A 22,053-nucleotide genomic window follows, 5' to 3' on the forward strand; every position below is an offset into this window, starting at 1 on the left:
AGTTTGGGTTTGGCTGCACTATACATACTTCTCGGGATATAACTCCTACAAGAAAATTTTTGGTTGAAATATAATGGATTTTTTTATCCGAAATTGGATCAGGGGCCACAATTTTTTAATGGCCCCAAAATCGATTTTTCGTATTTTTTACGGAATAACATCATCATACTGAGTTAAGTAATGGTTTGGGTTTGGCTACACTATATGTAGTTCTCCAGACATAAGGCCTACAAGAAAATTTTTAACTAAAATATATTGGATCTTTTGATCCAAAAAGAACTTCAGAAATGTTTATTACAACGCTGCTTTTACTCGGTAGAGGAACACATGAATTGTTACCTGCATTAAAATTTTGCACGGTCTACAACAAATCAGTGTCATTACTTGCTTTTAGCATTAATATATATATATATATATATATATATATATATATATGCAAGGATTTCTACATACACTGCAAGTAATAATTACTTATTCTAAGTTATTTTTAATAATATCATGCAAAATGTAAGGTATAATAATGATCATTCAAATTTAAGACATAATTATTAACCTAGGATGTAATTTACATCAATATTATTTCTTTTACTTTTGTTTTTACATATAAACGATGTGACCACTTCAAATGCACTGTAATACAGCATAAAATGTATGAAAAGAAGGACGAAAATAAATACAATACAATACAATATTACTTGGTTTGTAGCAATGAAATCTTCTACAGAAAAAATAATATTAACTTATTTCAAGTGTGATATTTCAGAGTAGAAATTCACTTCTATAAAGCAAATACATAAAATAATAGTAAAGAAGAAATCAGTAACACTGAATCTGTTTTTCTTTTTAAAAAATCCTTCATTTCAACAAAAGCAACAAATAATAATAAATCAAATTATTGATTTAGAAAATACATCGTTTCCAGTGCATTAGCGCCTAGTTTTGCTATCTTCACGTTGAAGAGATTCCATCGCGCTTGTGTAAATTTGCCAAACAATTCTTGTCACCTGTGTGGGTTCGATTGGGGGACCATTCGAAAAGAACTAAATCTAATATTGAGTTCCCTAATATTCCATTCGCTATTAAACCCATACTGCTTGGACCTGAACTCCCAATCCTTAGTCCACCTTCAAATCTACGTCCTTTGACCCAAGTTATGGGGCAGAACCAAAAAAAAAAAGCCAGATTGACCGATTTGCTGAGCGATCTGTCTCACTAAGTATCAGGATCTAGGCCAAAGGAGTGGAATCTACTGGGTCCCAGTACTAGAATTTCAATTTAAAGAACAGGAATGATTTTTATTTTAAAGTTTTTATTTTTGTTATTATGTCACTTAAAACCACTCTGTATTTGTAGAGGTATACATAAGTGGGTCATGAAGGCACTGGATTTTCAACTCATACCTGAAGAATGGAAACTATTTATCGACTCCTCAAAACTAAACTTTAAATCCATATTTATACACAATGGGAAACACTAAACTATCAATATCAGTGGCACGTTCCGAAGCATTAAGAAAACACGTGAAATTATCTGTAGCATTAAATATGATTGGTTATAACAAGTACTGCTGGCAAATTTGTGGAGATTTAAATATCGTTGCAATACTATTAGGACTGCAGGAGGGATATGCAAAATGTTTTTGGTGCTTTCTTTGCTTGTGAGATAGTAAAGCAACTGAATCACACTACACCGTGAACCACTGGCACTTTTCCCCGAGAATTCCGAAGCTGTGAGCGTCAAACAAGGAGAAAAGTTCGTTCAGACATGTACTAAAAAAGAAAGAAATAGCTTAAGTTTTAAAAATATTCGTCATTTTCATTACACTTTATCCATTAGCTTCATATTTTAGTTTAATACCACTAGAAGTAGTGTAAAACATTAATTTTTAGATACATTTTACAATTATGAAGAAAAAAACATTTTTATTATTTTTAAAATTTGATTTAATGCACCAAATAAAATCTGAAATTACGGCCTAAATTGTAATTAAGATCTCAATTTTCGTTTAGTAAATTACACCAAACTTAAAATGAAGATACTTATCGCAAAGTATTTACGTCAAAACTAAATTTACGAAAGTAGAATTAGTTTATTGTGTTCTGTTATCTTAGTTGTAAAATTACTGCGTTCTGTAATCAGATTCCGTACTTAAATACATATAATAATGACATAATTAAAATTGTCAACAAAATAAACTATTTTGTAGTTTTTGCCAGAATCTAACTCGCTTCTGAGATACAAAAATCTTACGTGTTACTAAATTTCTATTGTCATTTTTGTGTTCAGGAGGGTCGAGTTAGTTAAGATGGCCTGTTTTCATCCATGTGGCAGACAGAAAGTTTAAAATTGTTGCCTAGGGTAATCAGTTGAAACTAATTTTTGATTTGGGGAAGAGAAATGACTATAACTTTGACATTTTGAAGAGTGGAGAATACAAGCTTTGGGATTTTTTTTTAAAATAGATCATAATAAGACTTCGTGACTACAAATGGATATCTTTGTCCTTTTAGCCAAACTAGAAAATGGTAAAAAAAATATGGTTTCAAAGTTTCATTTAAATCACCTAAAAGTAATGAAAAGTAATTTAACAAGTACAAAATCTATTTTGTAGATAACTCAGTCCACTCTGATGTTTGTGAGGAGTTGAGAATCTGATAAGTCATATTTTGTTATGTCGAAAATGTATATAGGAATCAGAATCAGGAAGCACCTTAGAGAAGATAAGGAAGAAGAAATCAGTGGTCTCCGACTTGACCTTGCATTTAAATACTTATAATATGAAGTTTAAGACTAAAAATTTTACAGAAAATCCTCTTCAATGCTAGAAAGAAATATACATGACTCATACTATATCAAGAGAAGGAAATCCAATAGATAATCATTGTAAGGGTAATTTAAACGTACAACGCGGTTGTTTTATTAACAACTTTATTCAGAAGTATAAAAATTCACATTTGATAACTCCTCAGCAAATATCGACAAGGAAAGACAACTATATGTTCAGCTTCTCAGTAAAATAGTGAACATGGTTTATAATTCTACTTTTATCCAAAATGCACATTACTTTTAAAATCTATTAAAAAAACTAACAAAATATTCTCATACAACATGAGCACGACGCCTACGTATTGTGGTTTGATGTGCTGTCTATATCGTATATTTACCCAGCTAAATACAGCTCATTCTAACTTTGGAACTACCTATAACTTTAATTTTAAAAAAAAATCTGACCATAATATTATTGCTATTAATGTGTGTCAAGGTTTTGGGAATACACCTGATGAAGACAATGATATATTGCCGAAACTCTTAACATAGATTAACAATAATAAAAATTTGCTTCGGTCAGATATTATTTTTATTTAATTTTTAAAGAACTCTTTTTAATATAGTTATATTATTTAAACACAATATAGAACTAGTTGGCTGACAACTATATTTCAATTTGCAAGAAGGCGGGAAATTCGTTGAATCGCATCGAATATACAACGTAAATAAGCTTCTTCACTTCTATTTGTATTTCAGTGATCGAGAGAAGATACCATCTCGATGTCGAAATCATAAGAAATATAAAAATTTTTAGGTGTAATTATGAATCTTATATATTTGATAAAGCGAGCATCATTTGAGTATAATGTCAAAATACAATGATAGTTCCTATGGCGGGTAATTCATCATCTCTTAAAATGGAAAAGAACATAGCAGAAGAAGAGACAAATTTTTAGAGAACAGCACAAGTATTATTGCTGTACGAGAAGTCAGAGGAAGGAAAAGAAAATTAAAAAAAAAAAAAAAATGGAAAGAATAATGCATAATTTTTGATTCTGTTCATACAATTAATATTTCGCTATAAACACTAAACTGCGTGAGGCAAAACCATGAAATTAAGCAAAAGCACAGAAAAACAACTGGAAGTACTAGGAACATTGCATAGAAAAGAAAGGAGAAAACTAATTGAATGAAATCGAAAAATAATGTGGAATGTTGGAAAAAATGAAGCAGAGAACAAAATCGGAGAGAGAGAGAAAGAGACTATTTGGGAAGAAGTTGTATTGTGAAGGATGTAATAGAATGATCTCCTCCTCTCCCCTCCTAAACTCCTGTATATTACCCACGAAAGCTCTGGAGATATAGTAAGAGTTGAAAATATTGAATATTAATTATGACCCAACTTTTGAGCTTTTCTCTGAATCAAAGTTTAAAATTACGTCTTCAGTTTACGACTATAAAGCCAATATGCTTAGAAAGATCTTCTTCAATCTGTACCATTGTTTCTAGGGTACGATCACTCAAAAATTATTATAAAACATGTAAGAACAATAATTTAAGACTGTAGTAACTTCGAAAAGTAAAATAACCTATCTACAAACTGATGGATAGTGAACTAGCTATTTTCTAGAATTTCTGTGAGCACCCTTGTGGTTTCATATAAATTAAACAAAATCTTTACAATTTCCTTCGGGTTAAAGGAGACGTATGCTTATGAAATAATTGGTGGAATGAGAATGTAGGATAAAATTGGAGAACCGCGAGAAAACCCAAGCACACGATATTATCCACCCCTAAAAAGCACACATGGCCTGGAATTGAAACCAGGGATCCCTTGCACCAGAGGAGGGAGCTCTACAATTGAACCATGGTGACCGCTATGCGTTTTAATAGTTAGTGTATTTGGCATGTGAAGCTCGGTTCAATCTCTCGTGCGAATACATATCGTTACGTCCTAACTCTTTGAGTCTTAGTTATTGTTTCATTGAGTGTCGGTGTAGAAAAGAAACGCTAAGCTTCAAACAAAATTCAAAATTTTCCTTAGACCTGGAATATGTATGTTCATCGTTCTACGTATAAACATTAATTATTAATGGACAATAAAATATGTGCACTCTGATAAATTCCGAATTAACACATTAGCTTCATCTACGTATATTTCTTTGTCTTGTCATGGTTTAACTTATAGACTAAGTATTTACTTATAGGTGTTATAGGATACATGTTGTTCAAATGAACTAACCTATACGTAATTTTTTAAAATTTATATTTTTCATTGCATTACAATAATTTATTATTGTTAACACTTTAAACATATAGTTCAAGTTTTAAAACAATTTTCAGCAAGCCTCGAGGAAAATTTTCTTTGAACTTGATGAAAATTCTAGAAACATAGTTAATTTAGATTGAATCATTGCTTTTCAACATAAATAACATTGTAGTTCGCTGCGTGTGACTACATCATTTCATGGAGGAATCATACTTTTTCATCAAATTAACAACAAAATAATCTAATGAATATCAAATTGGTGCAGCTATAGACAAATAAGGGATTTATATATTTCATAGAATTAATGAACATGATGTTAGTGGATGTTTTTAATTTACACTTTATCATTTATTATTACAACCTTATTATTCTATTTAGAACTAAGTTAATTTTAATATTCATATTTAGAGAACAGTTAATTTTAGACATTTTTAGGCAAGTATGAATTTGTGTTTGTTTAAAATTGTTCGAAACAACTATTGCAGACCTAATGCTAAACAGGTATTGAGAAACATCTTTTCTAAACCGCAGCTTACAATTCTAATTAGTTTTTAATTAATTGATTTTTATTAAAGCAATCTATAATTATAGAAAACTTATTTATTTATATATGTCCGTAAATCTAAAGATAGACATAACAACATTGTTTTAATTTAACTTACTATGTCTCAAGTTTATCGTGTTTGAGTGAAAACGTAGATAACTTATATAAAAGGTTTCCAAACTCTGCTAAACTTGCTGAAATTTGAAATACTGCACTCTACTACCTTTGAAAATGTTTCTGTCTTTGGCACTGAAGTATTTTCCCCTTTCTTTCCAGAATATATTCGTCACATCATTCAGCAGAGCCTTGTATCGTTGCATGCTTAAGAAGATTTTTGCAATTGAAGAGTGAAATTTTTCATCTACTTCATGCTGAAGAAAAGAATTGAAAATTTATTTACATTAGTGTATAGTACTAGTAAAGAGTCTTATTTCTTTAAGTGATTACTTTTATCGTCTCTTTACATACTTACTTTAAATAAATTTCATACACAAAGAGTAACTAACAGGACCAGGACTCGAACCCGGGACCTCTAGCATACCGTGTCGATGCGTTAACTACTACGTCACTCAGTCCGCTTCCGAGAACAGCCACTCACTCTCTCACTCTCGAGGTCGGTGCTTTCATCTCGGACCAAGTGGGCTATACCATAGCCCCCTGTTGTGATTGGATAATCCTGTGTCCATATACCAAGCACCTTATGACGGTTGTGACTTCACATTTACTAATGAAAGGAGGAAATAACCGATTTTTTTTTTTATTTTACACACCAAACCCTCTATAGATGCGAATTTTAACACAAAGAGTGAAAATGTGACTGGACCGGGACTCCAACCCGGGACTTTCGGTTTACCGTGCTGATACGTTAACCACTACACCACCCAAATTTGCTACGACAAGAATGAACTATAGAAGAATTAACATATTATCAGACTCTTTAAATGAAATATAAAAAAATACATGAAAATCACACATTTTTGAGTAAATATTATTACATTGCTAACGATACTGGGTTCCATAAAACTATTAAAAATATTTACTGTACTTTACTTCTTATAGTAATTATTTGTCTCTAATATATATATATATATATATATATATATATATATATACACAGTGGTGTTATTCCAATTTTATAACAACCGGTTCTCTCTCTCTCTCTCTCTCTCTCTATATATATATATATATATATATATATATATATATATATATATAAAATGTATTATTTTGTGATAGGTTAACACGTCTGTTGTTATATATAAATTAGGGATGGCCAGATCCAGACACTGGATCCGGATCCGAAAATCCGGATCTTGAATCCGGATTCGAAACTCCGTGTCAGAAAATTCGGGTGTTCCGAATCAGCAAAGTTTTCGAAATTATTGACAAAGTGATTTTCAATCCTATGCTTAAAATAAGATTCTAAGACACTTCTGGTATGTGATCGTGTGACAGCCTTGCGTTCTCTTCATTCTGTTCATATTTGGTTTTTGTGCCTTAATATATCACAATTACTCCAAATTTGATTGACTAAAACTGTCGACTTTGGTGAGAGCAATCTCTCTGTCAGATTCGATTTTAGCGGAAATACTCGATCGAGAAGGTAGTAAATCTTTTTTAAAGCGGTCGTCCTGATGGAAATTTGTCCTTTGTTTTCTGTAACACTAGTCAAATGCTGCGATGAAACCTTAGTCTCAAGCCCAAGCTTCTTCATTAGGCTCAGGTTGCTTACTTTCCTAATTCTTTCTGAGTTATTGTGGTCATTATATATAGCGCGCGCGAGAGAGAGAGAGAGTAGATGGATGGATATAACTCTCTTAGGAAACAAACCATACAAGGTAGACAAAAGTAATTTCTTTCTGGATACCAAAAGTAACAAGTATCAACCTACACAGCATCCTAATACAAGGTGGGTGATGAAATTAAGTAACACTGCAAATATCTTGGAAACAAATTATTCAAGGTAGATGATTCTCAAAAGGTATTGGAAAGACTTTAATCCAGCATTGGATTAACAATTGTTGATAATGGTATGTATGCGTTTCAAATATAAATTACCCTCGCCACTACACTCATGTGATCCCAGTTCTCATTCTTGATAGATGAACATTTGAGATTAAGAAATAAACGCTTATACCTTGTTTTGAGAAATCATATGTTTAACCCTGTAGCTGTAAGAATTTCTAAATAACAAAATGAAACTAAAATTTACTGTTTCTGGGTACAACAAGGTAAAATTTACTGTTATGTCTGGGTATAACAACCGATTCTGCGAACTGGAAATATTTTAAAAACCGGTTCTTGCGGACCGGTGCGAACCGGCTGAATAGCACCACTGTATATATATATATATATATATATATATATATTGAGATACTGAACTTAAAAAAATACTGAACGTTTGATTTTAAACATTATGTTGGAGTTTACTTAATCTTTATAACCATATTGTGCCTTTTCGTTGCTAATTAACTAACGTCTGTGCTTGTGAGTGGTCAGGTCTCTCGTGAGGATGCTTGTCCCGAATTAAGTAGTAGTTCGGATCCCATTTTAATTTGTAAGTTCTGTCTCATATAGTTCAATTCCGAAAAGGCACGTTAAACACCAATCAATCAATCTGTATTATTTTTTATTTGTTTATTTACTTGCTCCAAACATTTAAATATTAATATTAGGAACAATAATAATATTCACACCTAGAAAATATCTTTTACGATGTAGTCTTGATCGATTACAAAACTTATTAGTTTTAAATCTCGGAAAAGACAGCAATGCAAATCAGAAATTACACAATCATTTTGAGAAAATTCTTGGCATCCCCTATATTTGGCTTAGATGTTTTCCTTTAAGAGATTAAGGCTTTCTCTAAAGGCTTTACCAGTTCTATTTGCCTTCAATTGTAGACCTAATTGGTCTACAAGAACATTCCAAGCGGATATCAAGGTATGGAAATTTCAGACGCAGTATATTCGTTATATGGAGGGGAACTTCAGACTTCATTACCAGAAAAGAAGAGTGAATCAATCTGACTTTTAATACTTTTATTAAGAATCAAGTTTCATGTTACTTACAATAGACCAGCCCTTAGCGTGACTTTGAGATGTTCCTTTCGGACGAATGTCAGGCAAATTAGGCTCCTGCAATTATAAGAAAATTATAACTATTTAATATGCAACGACTCTCAACCAAACATCATACATTTAAATGTAAATTCCAAAGAATCCTTGATTTATATTGATCTATTTTCTGGTAATTCATTAATTATACACACATAAGCGTTTTTTTTTTTTTTTTTTTAAGTAGTATCACATCACAGTTTGCTACACAAAGTCATAGAAATGCAAGGCAAATGAAAAATTGATAGAAAAATGATGCGATATCATCATCTATAACCGAATTGAACAATATTTGCGACAGAAAATAGTGTATCATCGTCATTTCTTCATAACAATACTGTCATCTTTTGTCTTCAGATGCGCTTGGAGTTCAACGTGACATGTTCTCTTGAAATCTCAACGTTGTTCTTTTAAATCCCTGTTAGATTCTCAATAACAGAGACCAATCAACCACTGACTTCACGATATGCTATTGACGATGCCGAATGACTAATAACAAATTTATGAGGAGCAAAGAATGAAAAAAAAAATCTAAATTTTATTAATATATAAAACTATTGAAAATCGTTTCAATAGAGGTGAAAAATCTATACTTCAAGAAAATACGTTTTCTTTCAAATTCCAATTCTTCGTGACTGAAAGCAACAACAAAAATAATTTCCCTAACTATTGTTATAAACAGAACAAAATATCCTCTTAAGACTTGGAAATACACAGTGGCCTGGAAATCAAAGAATTCCACACTTAATTAATCTCGAGGAGAGAAAACTGCGAGAGGTTCAGGTTCAGAAAATGAACGGTAAGTAAATATTTATATTCGGGAGCAATAATTCCTTTGTTGTACTCTGGTTAACGTCAAGTAGTCAAGTGTTTAACTTTGAAAGACAGCAAAATTACAATATCTGACTTTGAATTATGTTTCACGGACTTAGCTAGAAGACCTTCTACTTTCCAGTATGCGTAAGCGTTACCTATTTCTTTTGATTGTCATGAATATTAATATACTGCAGAATTGCAGTAAGGTTTCACAGTCTCCTTATTAATTATAATATTACCGAGAGACCTGAATCAATTGATTGTTTAATAGTTGGTTTGGGTTATTTCCTCTTCAATTTGTATAACTGCAAATTTCTATTTAAATAAGTATCGTTTCATATTTGATTTAGGGAATGAGATATATCATGTTATCTCTTTTTCCTTTTAAGTTTTGCATATATACATATATGCATTACAGTATTTCACCTGCATTGTTCAGAGACCGAAGCACGCCAGGTATTTTGGTGAATTAATTTGAGCTTAGTAGCCTCTTTATGGTCGGTACTACTTCCGAACTGGGCATATTCTCATTTACAGTATATATTTTACCTGTGCCTGCCGTGTCGCCCTCAAATGACAAATGAAATGAAATCATTGAGTTGTACGTCCCACGGTTATGCCGGCTAAACTAAAGCAGACGATGATGATGAGAAATGAATGAAAACGGTGGAATGAAGAAAATGGGAGGAAACGAGAGAACCACGAGAGAACCCATGCACACGTTGTTATTCCAGCACATAGTTCACTTGCCGCGTGCTGGGATCGAACCAGGGACTCTATGCACCAAAGGTGAACGCTCTACCACTGAGCCACCGCCGCCTCTCGCCCTCAAATGAGAAACACAACTTCTCATAGAGGAGGAATTTCGGCACCCAGGTTGTCTTATTATTTTTGTCTTATTTTGATGTCAGAATTCCCCCCCCCCCCAAAAAAAAAAAGTGTACTGAATTTGTTTCCGAACACCCTGTATATTTAACGTTTACTTCCTAAAATGTCATAAGATTGATTGCAAAATCTTTTAAAAAAAACTGATATATACCTAACCGTATTTAATGAGATATTAACCAGAAAATATTGAAGTCATAATCACACACCAACACGAATTTTTCAATATTTTCTTTCTTTTTTCTTCCTACTTCTTTCTCTCCTATCAGATAAAGCGATTTAGCGAAAATGTGTTTTTAATGTGTAAGTATGTTTTCACTGTTTTTTGGGAAATAATTCATTTTCTGTTATCACTTCCTATATTTAAGTATGTGTGTGTATATGGAAAAGGAAAGCCAGAAAAAGCAACCACAAAGAAAAAAGACGTGAAAAGTAACAAATGGTGATAAAAATTAAATAAACTACGTGCTATTAAACAATAATAAATATATCATTCTAGATGTATATCAGTTCTTCTAAGCGAACTCAAAATTTTGAGCATCACAAGATGGTGAGATACAAACTTAAATACATTTAGAAAGAAAGAGATTTATTAAAGGTAAACCAACGTCCCTTAGACTTAGAAAATTTAGCATCTAACGAACATGAAACTAAACTGAGCTATTATGTAACACGTTAGATAGAATAGGACATCAATTATAGTAATAGGATCTGACTGAGATAATACAAGAGACAGTACAGAAAATAGCAGGGTTTATAAATAAAATAGAAAGCAGGATTTCAGAAAACTTTTGAAGAAGGAAAGGGAAATGGCACAAGATGATTGCATTCATAGAACCACAGAACTGAACAGAAGAAAGAAAATAACAGAATATAAGGAAATATAGTGAAACTTTTATTACAGAAATAATGCAGGAAAACAAAAGCTTGAAAAAATCAAGCAACACCTCGTGATAAGAAGAAAAATAAAATTATGGAAATTAAGAGATATGATGGAAATGCATCTAGAAGTAAGGATGAAATTTAAACAAAAAATGAAAGTGAAACTTTCAATAGAATAGCTTACTATTCAGATGAGAAAAGGGGAAAAGTTGAGGAAGAAGAAACATACGTAGTAGTTCTGCAAATAATGAGTAGAAAAGTGACGAAAATAATTAAAGAAGCGAAGAATCTGTAATTGATGGAATTATCAATGAAGATGAGTAAATGGGAGGAAAAAATTAAAAATAATAAAGAATTCACAAAACTATTTGCATTCAAGAAGAGAGAAATACCATAATGTTGGAGTGATTTAGTTCTGTTATACAAGAAATGGGATAAAGAGCATGTTGAAGATTATCAACCAATCAATATACTGGTCAGACATGCAAATTGTTTATTTCCTTTATCCCTTTATAGATCTCATTGTCGAAAAGAATTGGCCACAAACATGTAAACCTACTAGTTTAATATATAGATTATTATTATTATTATTATTATTATTATTATTATTATTATTATTATTATTATTATTATTATTATTATTATTATTATTATTATTATTATTATTATTATTTTAAGCAGATTGTATTGTTTCGTCTTCTTTGGCGTATTAAATTTATAAAACTAAGTAAATTGTTAACAATTGATCAATCTCTGTTGAGTTAAGGATTATATACATAATTTTGAGGTGATCAATATACCCAAATAGTTTTTTTTTTTTTTTTTTTTAATTTACCTATATACTCCATTTCTTAGTAGAACTTATGGAAATGATAAACGTTAAGGTGGAATATGGTAACGAGAAGTGTAATTGTATTGTAGATGTTCTTTCGACAAGAACACTTAATTAATTTTCTCTTTTTGGTTTTCTGCACTAAAAAGAAATTATGTTGAATCACTTTCATTGTCAGTTTCTACTACAGTAATTATCGCTAAGTTATTGTTGTAATTGAAACTATTAATACATACAGTAATAATGTCAGGTTTTCTAAAAAATACAATATATGAACAAGTATGCATTGTTAAAAATTAAAAATCTATATTACAAACAACAACAAAAATTATCATCATCATAGCTATTTTGCCATTATTGGCAGGTCATCTGCCGCAACTGAGAATCTTCCAAACTCCACGGTCTTCCGCTAACCTCTTTGTCTTCACGTACGATTTTCTGTCTTTATATCGTCCATTAATTGTAGTTCTTCTTTGCCTTCTCCCTCTCTTTCCTGCCGCCACCCTCTAGCACCTCCCTCATGCTACAGTTCTTTCTTAACCAATGTTCGAACCAATTTCTTTTCCTCTTCTTAATATTATTTAAAATTGTTCTTTTTCCCACCCCATTCTACAACCCTCCCATTAGTTTTCCGCTCGACTCAGCTAATTCTCTCGATTCTCCTCCACACCCCATATTTCGAAAGTTTCCAGTTATTTTTCATCCCTCTTGCATAATGTCAATGCTTCTGAACCATACAGTACAATACTACACACGAAACATTTTATGAGTCTTTTTCTCAACTCTTTATTCAAAGTCCCATAAAATAGTATTTTCTTCCTTCTAAAGGCTTCTTTCGCCATTCCTATCCTTGATTTTATTTCACATTCACACTTCATATCATTATTAATAATATTACTCAGATATTGAAGGCCTGTTCTCCCCTCCTACTTCTATATTTTACACCGACACTTCGTTCCAATTACCATGGCTTTAGTTATTCTAACTTTTATTTTCATCCCATATGCTACAAAGCCCTTCCTCAAGTTTTCTAGCATTTTATTGATTTTTTTTCTTCAGATTCTGCAAAAAGCGCCATATTATCTGCAAACCGTATACACCTAATCATTCTACTTTCTACTGAAATGCCGTCTTCATTTTGTAGTTTTTTTTAACTACCTCTTCTAGATAGATATTAAATAATATAGACAAGGGACAGCATTCCTGTCGAACTCCCCTTCCATTTGCACTCTTCTCTGTCATTTCCTCCCCTATTCTAACACTTACATGTTGGTTCATATATAAGTTTCTTATGAGTCTTTGATCTTTACATTCCAAAACAACGTTTTTTAAAACTTCCAACAATAATTTCCAATTCACACGGTCAAACGCCTTTTCTAAATCAACAAATACCACACATTTCTTTTCCTTTTTCTATAAACCTTTCATCAATCACCCTTAACAATCCAATTGCATCTCTTGTGCACCTACCTCTCCTGAACCCAAACTGTTCCTAATCAACTTTCTTCATTTGTTCTTCCATATAACCTCCTGTTCAGAATTCGAAGCAAAATTTTTACTGCATGAGATATGAGACTTATAGTTCTAGAATCCTCACATCTCTTTGGGTTCGAATTCTCGGCTATCGGGAAGTCTTTTGACGAATTATGATCGTCATCGGGAAGTCTTTTGGCCACTTTAACATTTCATTGCACGGTCGGAACAATTCTTTCTTGCCCTTGTCTCCATATTCTTGATGAATTCGATTGGTATATTATCTATCCCTTTTGCTTTCCATTTCTTATCTCGGATATAGCTTTTTCAAGCTCATCCTGAAGAATATTAAACCCTTATTATTCTCGTCTACATCATTTTCTACTTCAGCATCTAGGTTACATGGTCTATTCCTACTTTCATATTTCCTACTCTTCCCATCTTCCTAAGACTTCACTTCTCTCGCTGACTACCTTCCCATTCATATTTTCTACTGTCATCGTAATACCCTCTTGTTTCCTCCGAAGTTCCAAAGATAAAGTATTGTTTTATATGTTCAATTGTTTATTCTGAAATTAATTGGAAAAATAATGTCAAATTTTAAGCATTATGAAAAGAAAATTTCATGATGAGAAAAATTCAACAAATAATAATATCTTCTTGGTGCAAATTACAATTTGACATTTTCTTCAACTCAGCAGGAACAATCTTTGAATTTAATTCCGTTAAAATTTTATTGTATAATTTAAACTAGCAACAGCTATAACTTATATGAATGCACCAAAAAAAGAGCCAAATTAAAAGATTAAAAAAAATCGTATATAAAGCATACCCGTAGAAATAATATTGAAGTTCACTCCTAAAACTTGAACACAATCAAGGCATAGAACAAGAGGAATAATGTAATTTAAATTATGAGTCTTCTAGTTAATACTGCTGAAATCGTTCTACAATATCTCAAATCTTCTAATAAAGTAACATATAAAAGACACAAATCTATGTATTTAAATCAGCACCTACAACGACTCACCAAAGGTAGTCATCAACCTGGTTCGGCTAATAATATAAGTAGATTTCGAGTGGTAGTAATTGTTTACACATTAAAATATCTTCTGTGATTACATTTACTAGTATTCTCACCTTTTATATTGAAATCACAAATCGATGATACGTATTAAACAATTTTATTCGTTGATTTTCTTTGAACGAATATGCACATAGACTGTATTGCAATCGTACATGTTTGTTAGGTTTCTATCAACAACTACATAGCAACTAATTATACAATAATGTATATATCTTATATATTTTGAAAACATTCTTCTTTTGTTATTTTTAAATTAACATTATATTTGGTATAGTGCTTATGTAGAAGCACTTTCTGCCCAAAAATACAAGTAATTATCAATTTATACAAAGTATCTCGTTGTATAAAAATGTCGCCCGACGATGGGACTGAATATAAAAGTTACAAGGGAGCTTGGTTTTTATATTTAAGAACCACTGGTCCGTTTATAAGAACAATATTCCATAATTACGTCCTTTACATTTTGATCGACCCTCGCATATATATAACATTATTTATTTTCATTCATATAAATATATTTATAATAAATCTTTCATTTCATTATCATTTATTCTTTATTACATTAATATATATTTTATTATTAAAACGTCGTCGCTTATTTATATAATTAACGAAGGGTACGAATTCAAAATAGTAAGAAGCAATTACATTTTAAAACATGAGTCACCATGATCAAGGGCGCATTATATATTAATTACTTTAGATGATACTCTACAGTATGCATTGTATCAATTAGGCGTCAGAATATAGAAGAATCTTATTCAAGTAACATATAAGATTGTGCATGAAGACAGTCGTTGAATAATTAGCTTAATAGAATGAATCATATACTTAACATAATCTTTTTGACAATTAAGTTTCAACATAAATCAAATATACTATAAATAACCTTTGCTTTTAATGAATCGAACTATAATTCTTCATATTAACAAGAAAGAATTAAAATCATTTGAAAATTATCATTTGTTGGAACAAATGTGAAAAAAATATTTATGAGTTCATTAACTAATCCTATCAAGTATAATGCTTGTATATCGAAGTCATAAGAATTGTTTTCATTATTGATATTAACACATAGACTTAAAAATAAATATTCACAAGAATCTATAGCTGGTATGGGTTTAACCCTTACTTCATTAACTAGAGTCAGTTTAAATTTGTATTAGCATATGATTCTAATAAAATACATTGTACTGCACTATCATGATTAGGTTCCGCAATATTTTGTACATGTATGGCGTCGTGATTCTGATTTTGATACGAAGTGCCATCTCTTGAACAACGATTATGTCTATATATAGAATTTGTAGCATTTCTAGAATTTCGCCATGTATTTCGATTGTTTTTATGTCTACTTCGGTTGAGTGATCTGACATAATTATTGTCACGATTGGTTAGGTTAGGTTGATTCCCAACATAGCTTTGCCTATTTTGCTCGTTCTGATTGCTTGAATTTACTCGGTTTAGGTTATGTTCCGTATCGTTCATACTACGGATATTTAGATTCCGAACAGGTACAAAATGATCTGAATTATTTTTACTTTTACCTACCGGTACTCCTGCTTGTTGATTCAGAGCATGGTATTGAGTTTCATAACATTGAACAAGCATTAATAAGTGGTTAAAACTCATACACTGGGTAGAAAACAGGATCTGTTGTAGTCTAAACGGTAACAAATTTCGAATTGATGCTATGATTCTAGATTCCGATTGCAATGGATTTACAACTTTTAATTCGTTGTATGTATTTACAACAAACTCGACAACAGATTTGTGCAAACGAGGATTGAAATGTTGGTTTCTAATCGTGGCATCTTTATTTGCAAGCAAAAAGTCATTTTCGTAATTTGCGATTAGCGCTGCTTTGAATTCCTCATACGTACTAACGTGATCTCGTACTGCTTTAAACCATAAAGAACATGGTGGGAGTAATAAATGAGGGATTAGTTTCATATATTGTGATCTATCTATACACATTATATTGCACTCGTCCTGAAATTTTTCTAGGAAAGAAGTAGCATTCTCATTACATTTACCACTGAACTTACTCATAGCACGTATTTCACTCATCTTTACGCTTAACTTTACCTTCCTTTTATCATTCCGTGTTCTTGTTGTGTGACAATTCCTACCTATGGCGTGATGTGTAGTTGCACCATCTCTTTTCCGCCCATCTGTACTCCTCGGATGAATTTCTTCCAAAATAATGTCCTCATCAGATACGGGTGAAGGCGAAGTCATCTCTTGTGAACAAGGGAATTCTACACGATCATTATCCATGTTGTTGTGGTATGTGTTGTCCTTGATCTGTAGTGTCCTGATTTTCTCTTGTAAGGTAGCTATCAACTGTGTATTCACACGTATTTGGTTGGAGTTATCCGTGACCTGAATCTTTTGTTGCTGTACAGAAGATTCTATTACTTCCAAATCCCTTTTTACACCACTGACTTCTTGGATTAGATGGTTTTGATTATCCTGGCAATCCTCAGATATTCTTTTTAATTTTTCATCAAACTGCGAAGTGATGTCATTCATTGCCTGGATAATAAATTGTTTCGTCTCATCTGACTTCTGCTCCAATCGTCTGTTGGATTCCTCGGACTTCTGCTCCATCGTCTGCTTTAATTCTTCATATTGTCTGTTGGATTCCTCGGACTTCTGCTCTATCGTCCGCTTTAATTCCTGCTTCATGGCTTCCATATCGTCTTTTCGGCTTTGTTCTTGCCGCTGTAAGACTAGTAAAATTCGGTCTTCTAATGTCATTCCTGGTGCTGCACTTTGTTCACCGTTATTACTATCACTGGTTCCTTTCTCCATTGCCTCACCGTTCATTTCTCTTGTGATTATTCTACCACTTCTAAGTCTTGTCAAGTTCGTAGTCATTAACCTTATTACAGAAGTAAATTCACCCTTACTTTACTTCGGGATATGAATTTACAAGAATCCCGGGTGAGGTAAACCAAAATTTTTACAACGACTCACCAAAGGTAGTCATCAACCTGGTTCGGCTAATAATATAAGTAGATTTCGAGTGGTAGTAATTGTTTACACATTAAAATATCTTCTGTGATTACATTTACTAGTATTCTCACCTTTTATATTGAAATCACAAAACGATGATACGTATTAAACAATTTTATTCGTTGATTTTCTTTGAACGAATATGCACATAGACTGTATTGCAATCGTACATGTTTGTTAGGTTTCTATCAACAACTACATAGCAACTAATTATACAATAATGTATATATCTTATATATTTTGAAAACATTCTTCTTTTGTTATTTTTAAATTAACATTATATTTGGTATAGTGCTTATGTAGAAGCACTTTCTGCCCAAAAATACAAGTAATTATCAATTTATACAAAGTATCTCGTTGTACACCATGTGTAATGAAGGAGTCTATTAGTACTTGAGCCTAGTTCTTTTAACGTTAAACATGTATGATCGGTTAATTTCACGTCAGGTGGCAAGTTAAAGACTTCGGAAAAGGAACACGTGTTACGAGAAGAAATTCAAGCATTCTCAAAATGACGAGATTTCAGTGCTGAAAGCTAACTATCTTTCTTCCAGCGTGTCTTCAGCATGTTTAGATCTATTTTCACATATAGGCACATACACATACGTATATACATGATATTTAAGGAGATTGGGGTAGAAAGGAACACACAGACGAGACTGGTAGCGTGGTCACGTAATCTCCAGCGTTGTTGCAGACAAGATAGTGTAGTGGGGAATGGTCCCTATTAAGAGATGTTCTTTCTTACATTAAGGTCTATGCACCCCAGGCTCTGTCCTTCGCGGTGTTCAATAAGGATGTAAGATATAAAAAGTCAACTCAACTCAACTCAACAAGAAATATGCAAAATTGATACACAACTCAGTTTTGAGCTTGTAGCGCTCATGTTTATAAATCTTTCACCAATTTACTTTATTAAATAGAAAAGATGAATTATTATTATTATTATTATTATTATTATTATTATTATTATTATTATTATTATTATTATTATTATTATTATTATTATTATTATTATTATTATTATTAAATAAATGTATATCATATCACCTCTGTGTTGATACTATTTACCGATACTCTTGATACTCTTCCATACTAATGCCTGAAAGTCAAGCAACATAAGATATATCATTGAGGTATCGATTTTTCTTTCTTAATGTTTGGAAGTTTGTTGTTTTCTAGACAATATGGTAAACGAAAATGTTGTGACACACTTATGATACTCATACCAAAATTAATATATAAACACAAAAGTTATATTTCTAATGATATCATTCAAAATGTAAGATATAATAATGATATTATGTAAAATGTTAAAAATATAATTATTAACCTAGTATGTGTAACTTACATTATTATTGTTGAAATGAAAATGAAATAAAATCTTTAAGTTTTACGTCCCACGTATATACCGGTTATGCTAAAGGAGACGGTGATGATGAGTGATGAATGAAATGGTGGAATGAAGAAAGTGGGAGGAAACGGGAGAACCCCGAGAAAACCCACGCACACGGTGTTTGTCCACCACAAAGTTCACTTGGCGGGGGCTGGGATCGAACCCGGGACCCCAAGCACCAGAGGTGAACGCTCTACCACTGAGCCACCGCGGCCCTATTATTATTGTTTCTTTTACGTTTTGTGTTTATATATAAATGGCGTGTCCACTTCAGATATATTGTAATACAGTACTAAATGTATGACAAAAAGTACGAAAATAAATACAATACGATCATGATCATTCAAGTACACGTCACAATGAACTTGTTATAATACACCTATCTTAAAAGAAAATAATTTTTCTGGCACACTTTCAAAACTCTTGTATCTTTCAGAAAATCGGGTCATTTAAGTGTAAAGAATCCATTGCCTAGTAATTCAATTAACAAGTGTATATAAGATGTATCTGTTACCTACATCCCATGTATCACCATAAAGTGGTCGTTCGAAATTTTGAATATTTTTCTTTATGGACTTTATAGTACGAGGTTTTCATTCGCAGATGTTATGCTACCAAGGTATCAAGCGATTTCAAAACAGACTGCACAATATTTCTTTGTTTTCAAAGAAATCTTCCCTATTGGTTCACCATATTTGTTTAGCCTATAAAAATCAAAGTAGTAACAGCCAGGCCCGAAACCAACCACATAGGTTAATAATAGCATTTTGTATTGAGGTATAGGGGGCCACGGAAAGTTTAGGGGGGGGTCAGGCTCCCCCTAGCCCCCCTCTGGTTGAGAGTCTGGTAACACCAATCACTTTTGAATTCCATATTTGAATGTTACGATCTAGTTCATCCAGTGGTTACGTTTCTCTCAACGAAAATGCATGTTTTCGCTTTTATTGTTAAGTGTAAGACTTGCAGTTTTGAGATTGATTAAGTTTTCTTGTTGCCTTAAAAACTGAGCTGTGCAACTATATTTGATGTAAGAATTTCACTTTTTTTTTTTTTTTAAGTTTAGTTTAACGACCCTGGGTAATGCTCTGAGGCTAAGGGAGACGGTGATGATAACAATGAACAAAATAGTCGAATGACGAAAGTGGAATAAAAAGGAAGAACACCAAGAAAACCCACTCACTTGATATTTGTATAACGCAAAGCTCACTTGCCGCGAGCTGAGATCGAACAAGGATCTCCATACACTAGAGGTGAACGCTCTACTACTTACCCACCACGGCTGTAGCAATATCTTATGTTACATTTTGTTTTCTTTCTCTGATAAGCTAGAAATCTTTGAAAGTTCGTAAAACTGTTTGGGAAATCTTCTAACTTATATAAAGTTCAAAACTATATTGGTCCATGTCCTTCTTTATCCCATGTTTTAAAAATTCTATTTGTTAGAAATCCAAATTAGCCCTTTCACGATTAAGCATAGTTTCTTATAAAACTGATAAAATTAAATTGCCTGTTAAGAAGTCCAGAAGGACCTAAGTCGGCCAGCCAAACACATTCCTATCAAAAATTTTAATTTAGATGGACACGAAATGCAATCTTTTCAATATTTTTTTGTCGATGTAAGTGAAAAAAAGTTCACCAAAATTTGCCAATAAACTGGAGTTAAAGTATCTTGCCAATGTCTGAAGTAAAACATATTTATAAAAATGCTCTGCTTTAGATCACTAATGTTTCCAGTAGTTTTATCCTGAAACTTAAGCATATTCTGAAAAAAAGACATAAGTTGAAATCAATTATTTTTTATAGCTTATAGGTATAGTATCTTTCTACTTTGTGATTCATTTTTACATTTGGTAATATGCTTCACTTACTAGTTTTGATAACTTTTTTTCCAGAAATTCTTCTGGCGTCATATCATCAGCGAAAGTATCCAGAAGATGAATACAAGAAAGGACGACTGGAAGCTGAAAACTCTCCGCCATCTTGAATACGATACCTAGAACATAAAGTATTTCCTTTTTTTCTTGTTTCTATAACCCATTCTGAGTAAACAATGTCTAGATTTTTTTTTTTTTTAAAGGAACTATATCAACAAAGAATACAAAATCTTGTACTTGGTACACTGTCAATCAGATATGCTGTGTAAATCTCTATTTCTTTTATCTATTTTCATGGGAACAAGTAGGTCAACTTTTTTTTTCTTTATGACACCCCTCTTTCATAATACGAGAGAAAATAAAGTTTAATTCTGGTAACATCCAAAATAGATACAGTCTTGTTAAAAAAAAAAAAAAAAAAAAATCTTGGCCAGCCACCTTGCTTTAATAAGTCGTATTCTGGCAATTGTAAGTAGGACATTCTAATACTTTGGTTCTTAATGAAGACCTTAATTGGCCAAAGTAAATTCAAATTTGTTTGATTTAATTCCAACTCTAGATAAGAGCACAGGTCCTTTGAAAGAGATGTGGGTGGCCAGAAGTTTTTGAACAAGACTGTACATCTGTCGTTAATAGACTAAATTGATTTATATTATTAAATATAATGGTAAAAATAATATAAAATCGCCCAGAATTTAGATTACGTACGTAGAAATTAATTTCATACTGGAAACGTTTTTTTAAATCGTAATTGATATTTCATTCAATAGGGTTTAACATTGTAAGGAATAATAGAACAAAAACAGTTAACATGTTAAATGTAGATGATGGATGTAAATAAAACCAAAAATATCTAAATATATTTATCAGTTAGGAATAATTTACAAGTAAAAATGACGTATTTACATGAATATAAATACGTTATTTTTTTGTTTTTCTTGGTTTAGTTAGTTGATTTTCTTCTTTCTTCTACATAATTTAACATACGTTATTGTGTATCCATAGCCTCTTGCCTATTATAAACTTACAAACCTATTACACCTTTCTTATCTTGGAAACATCATTGAATTTTTTCAGTACTAATTAAGA

At 31.8% G+C, this 22,053-nt stretch overlaps 1 protein-coding gene across 3 annotated transcripts in view; it reads right to left on the reverse strand.

Moving 5' to 3' along the window:
- LOC145691950 (cilia- and flagella-associated protein 99-like) overlaps positions 1-22,053 on the reverse strand; it is an 83,163-nt gene that overhangs the window by 45,488 nt on the left and 15,622 nt on the right. Inside the window, exons 2-4 of one of the 3 annotated variants that reach the window (XM_081767254.1) lie at positions 20,959-21,083; positions 8,654-8,719; positions 5,806-5,953 (exon numbers count right to left, since the gene is read on the reverse strand). In XM_081767254.1, the coding sequence (XP_081623380.1) occupies positions 5,806-5,953; positions 8,654-8,719; positions 20,959-21,069 (325 nt within the window). In that variant the 5' untranslated portion in view covers positions 21,070-21,083. Of the gene's footprint in view, positions 1-5,700; positions 5,954-8,653; positions 8,720-20,958; positions 21,084-22,053 lie in introns of those variants that run through there. The other 2 variants (XM_081767266.1, XM_081767259.1) reach the window with 2 other exon arrangements.

This window comes from Thermobia domestica, chromosome 1 (assembly GCF_964235325.1).
Source record: "Thermobia domestica chromosome 1, izTheDome1.hap1.1, whole genome shotgun sequence".
Lineage (NCBI taxonomy): Eukaryota > Metazoa > Arthropoda > Insecta > Zygentoma > Lepismatidae > Thermobia > Thermobia domestica.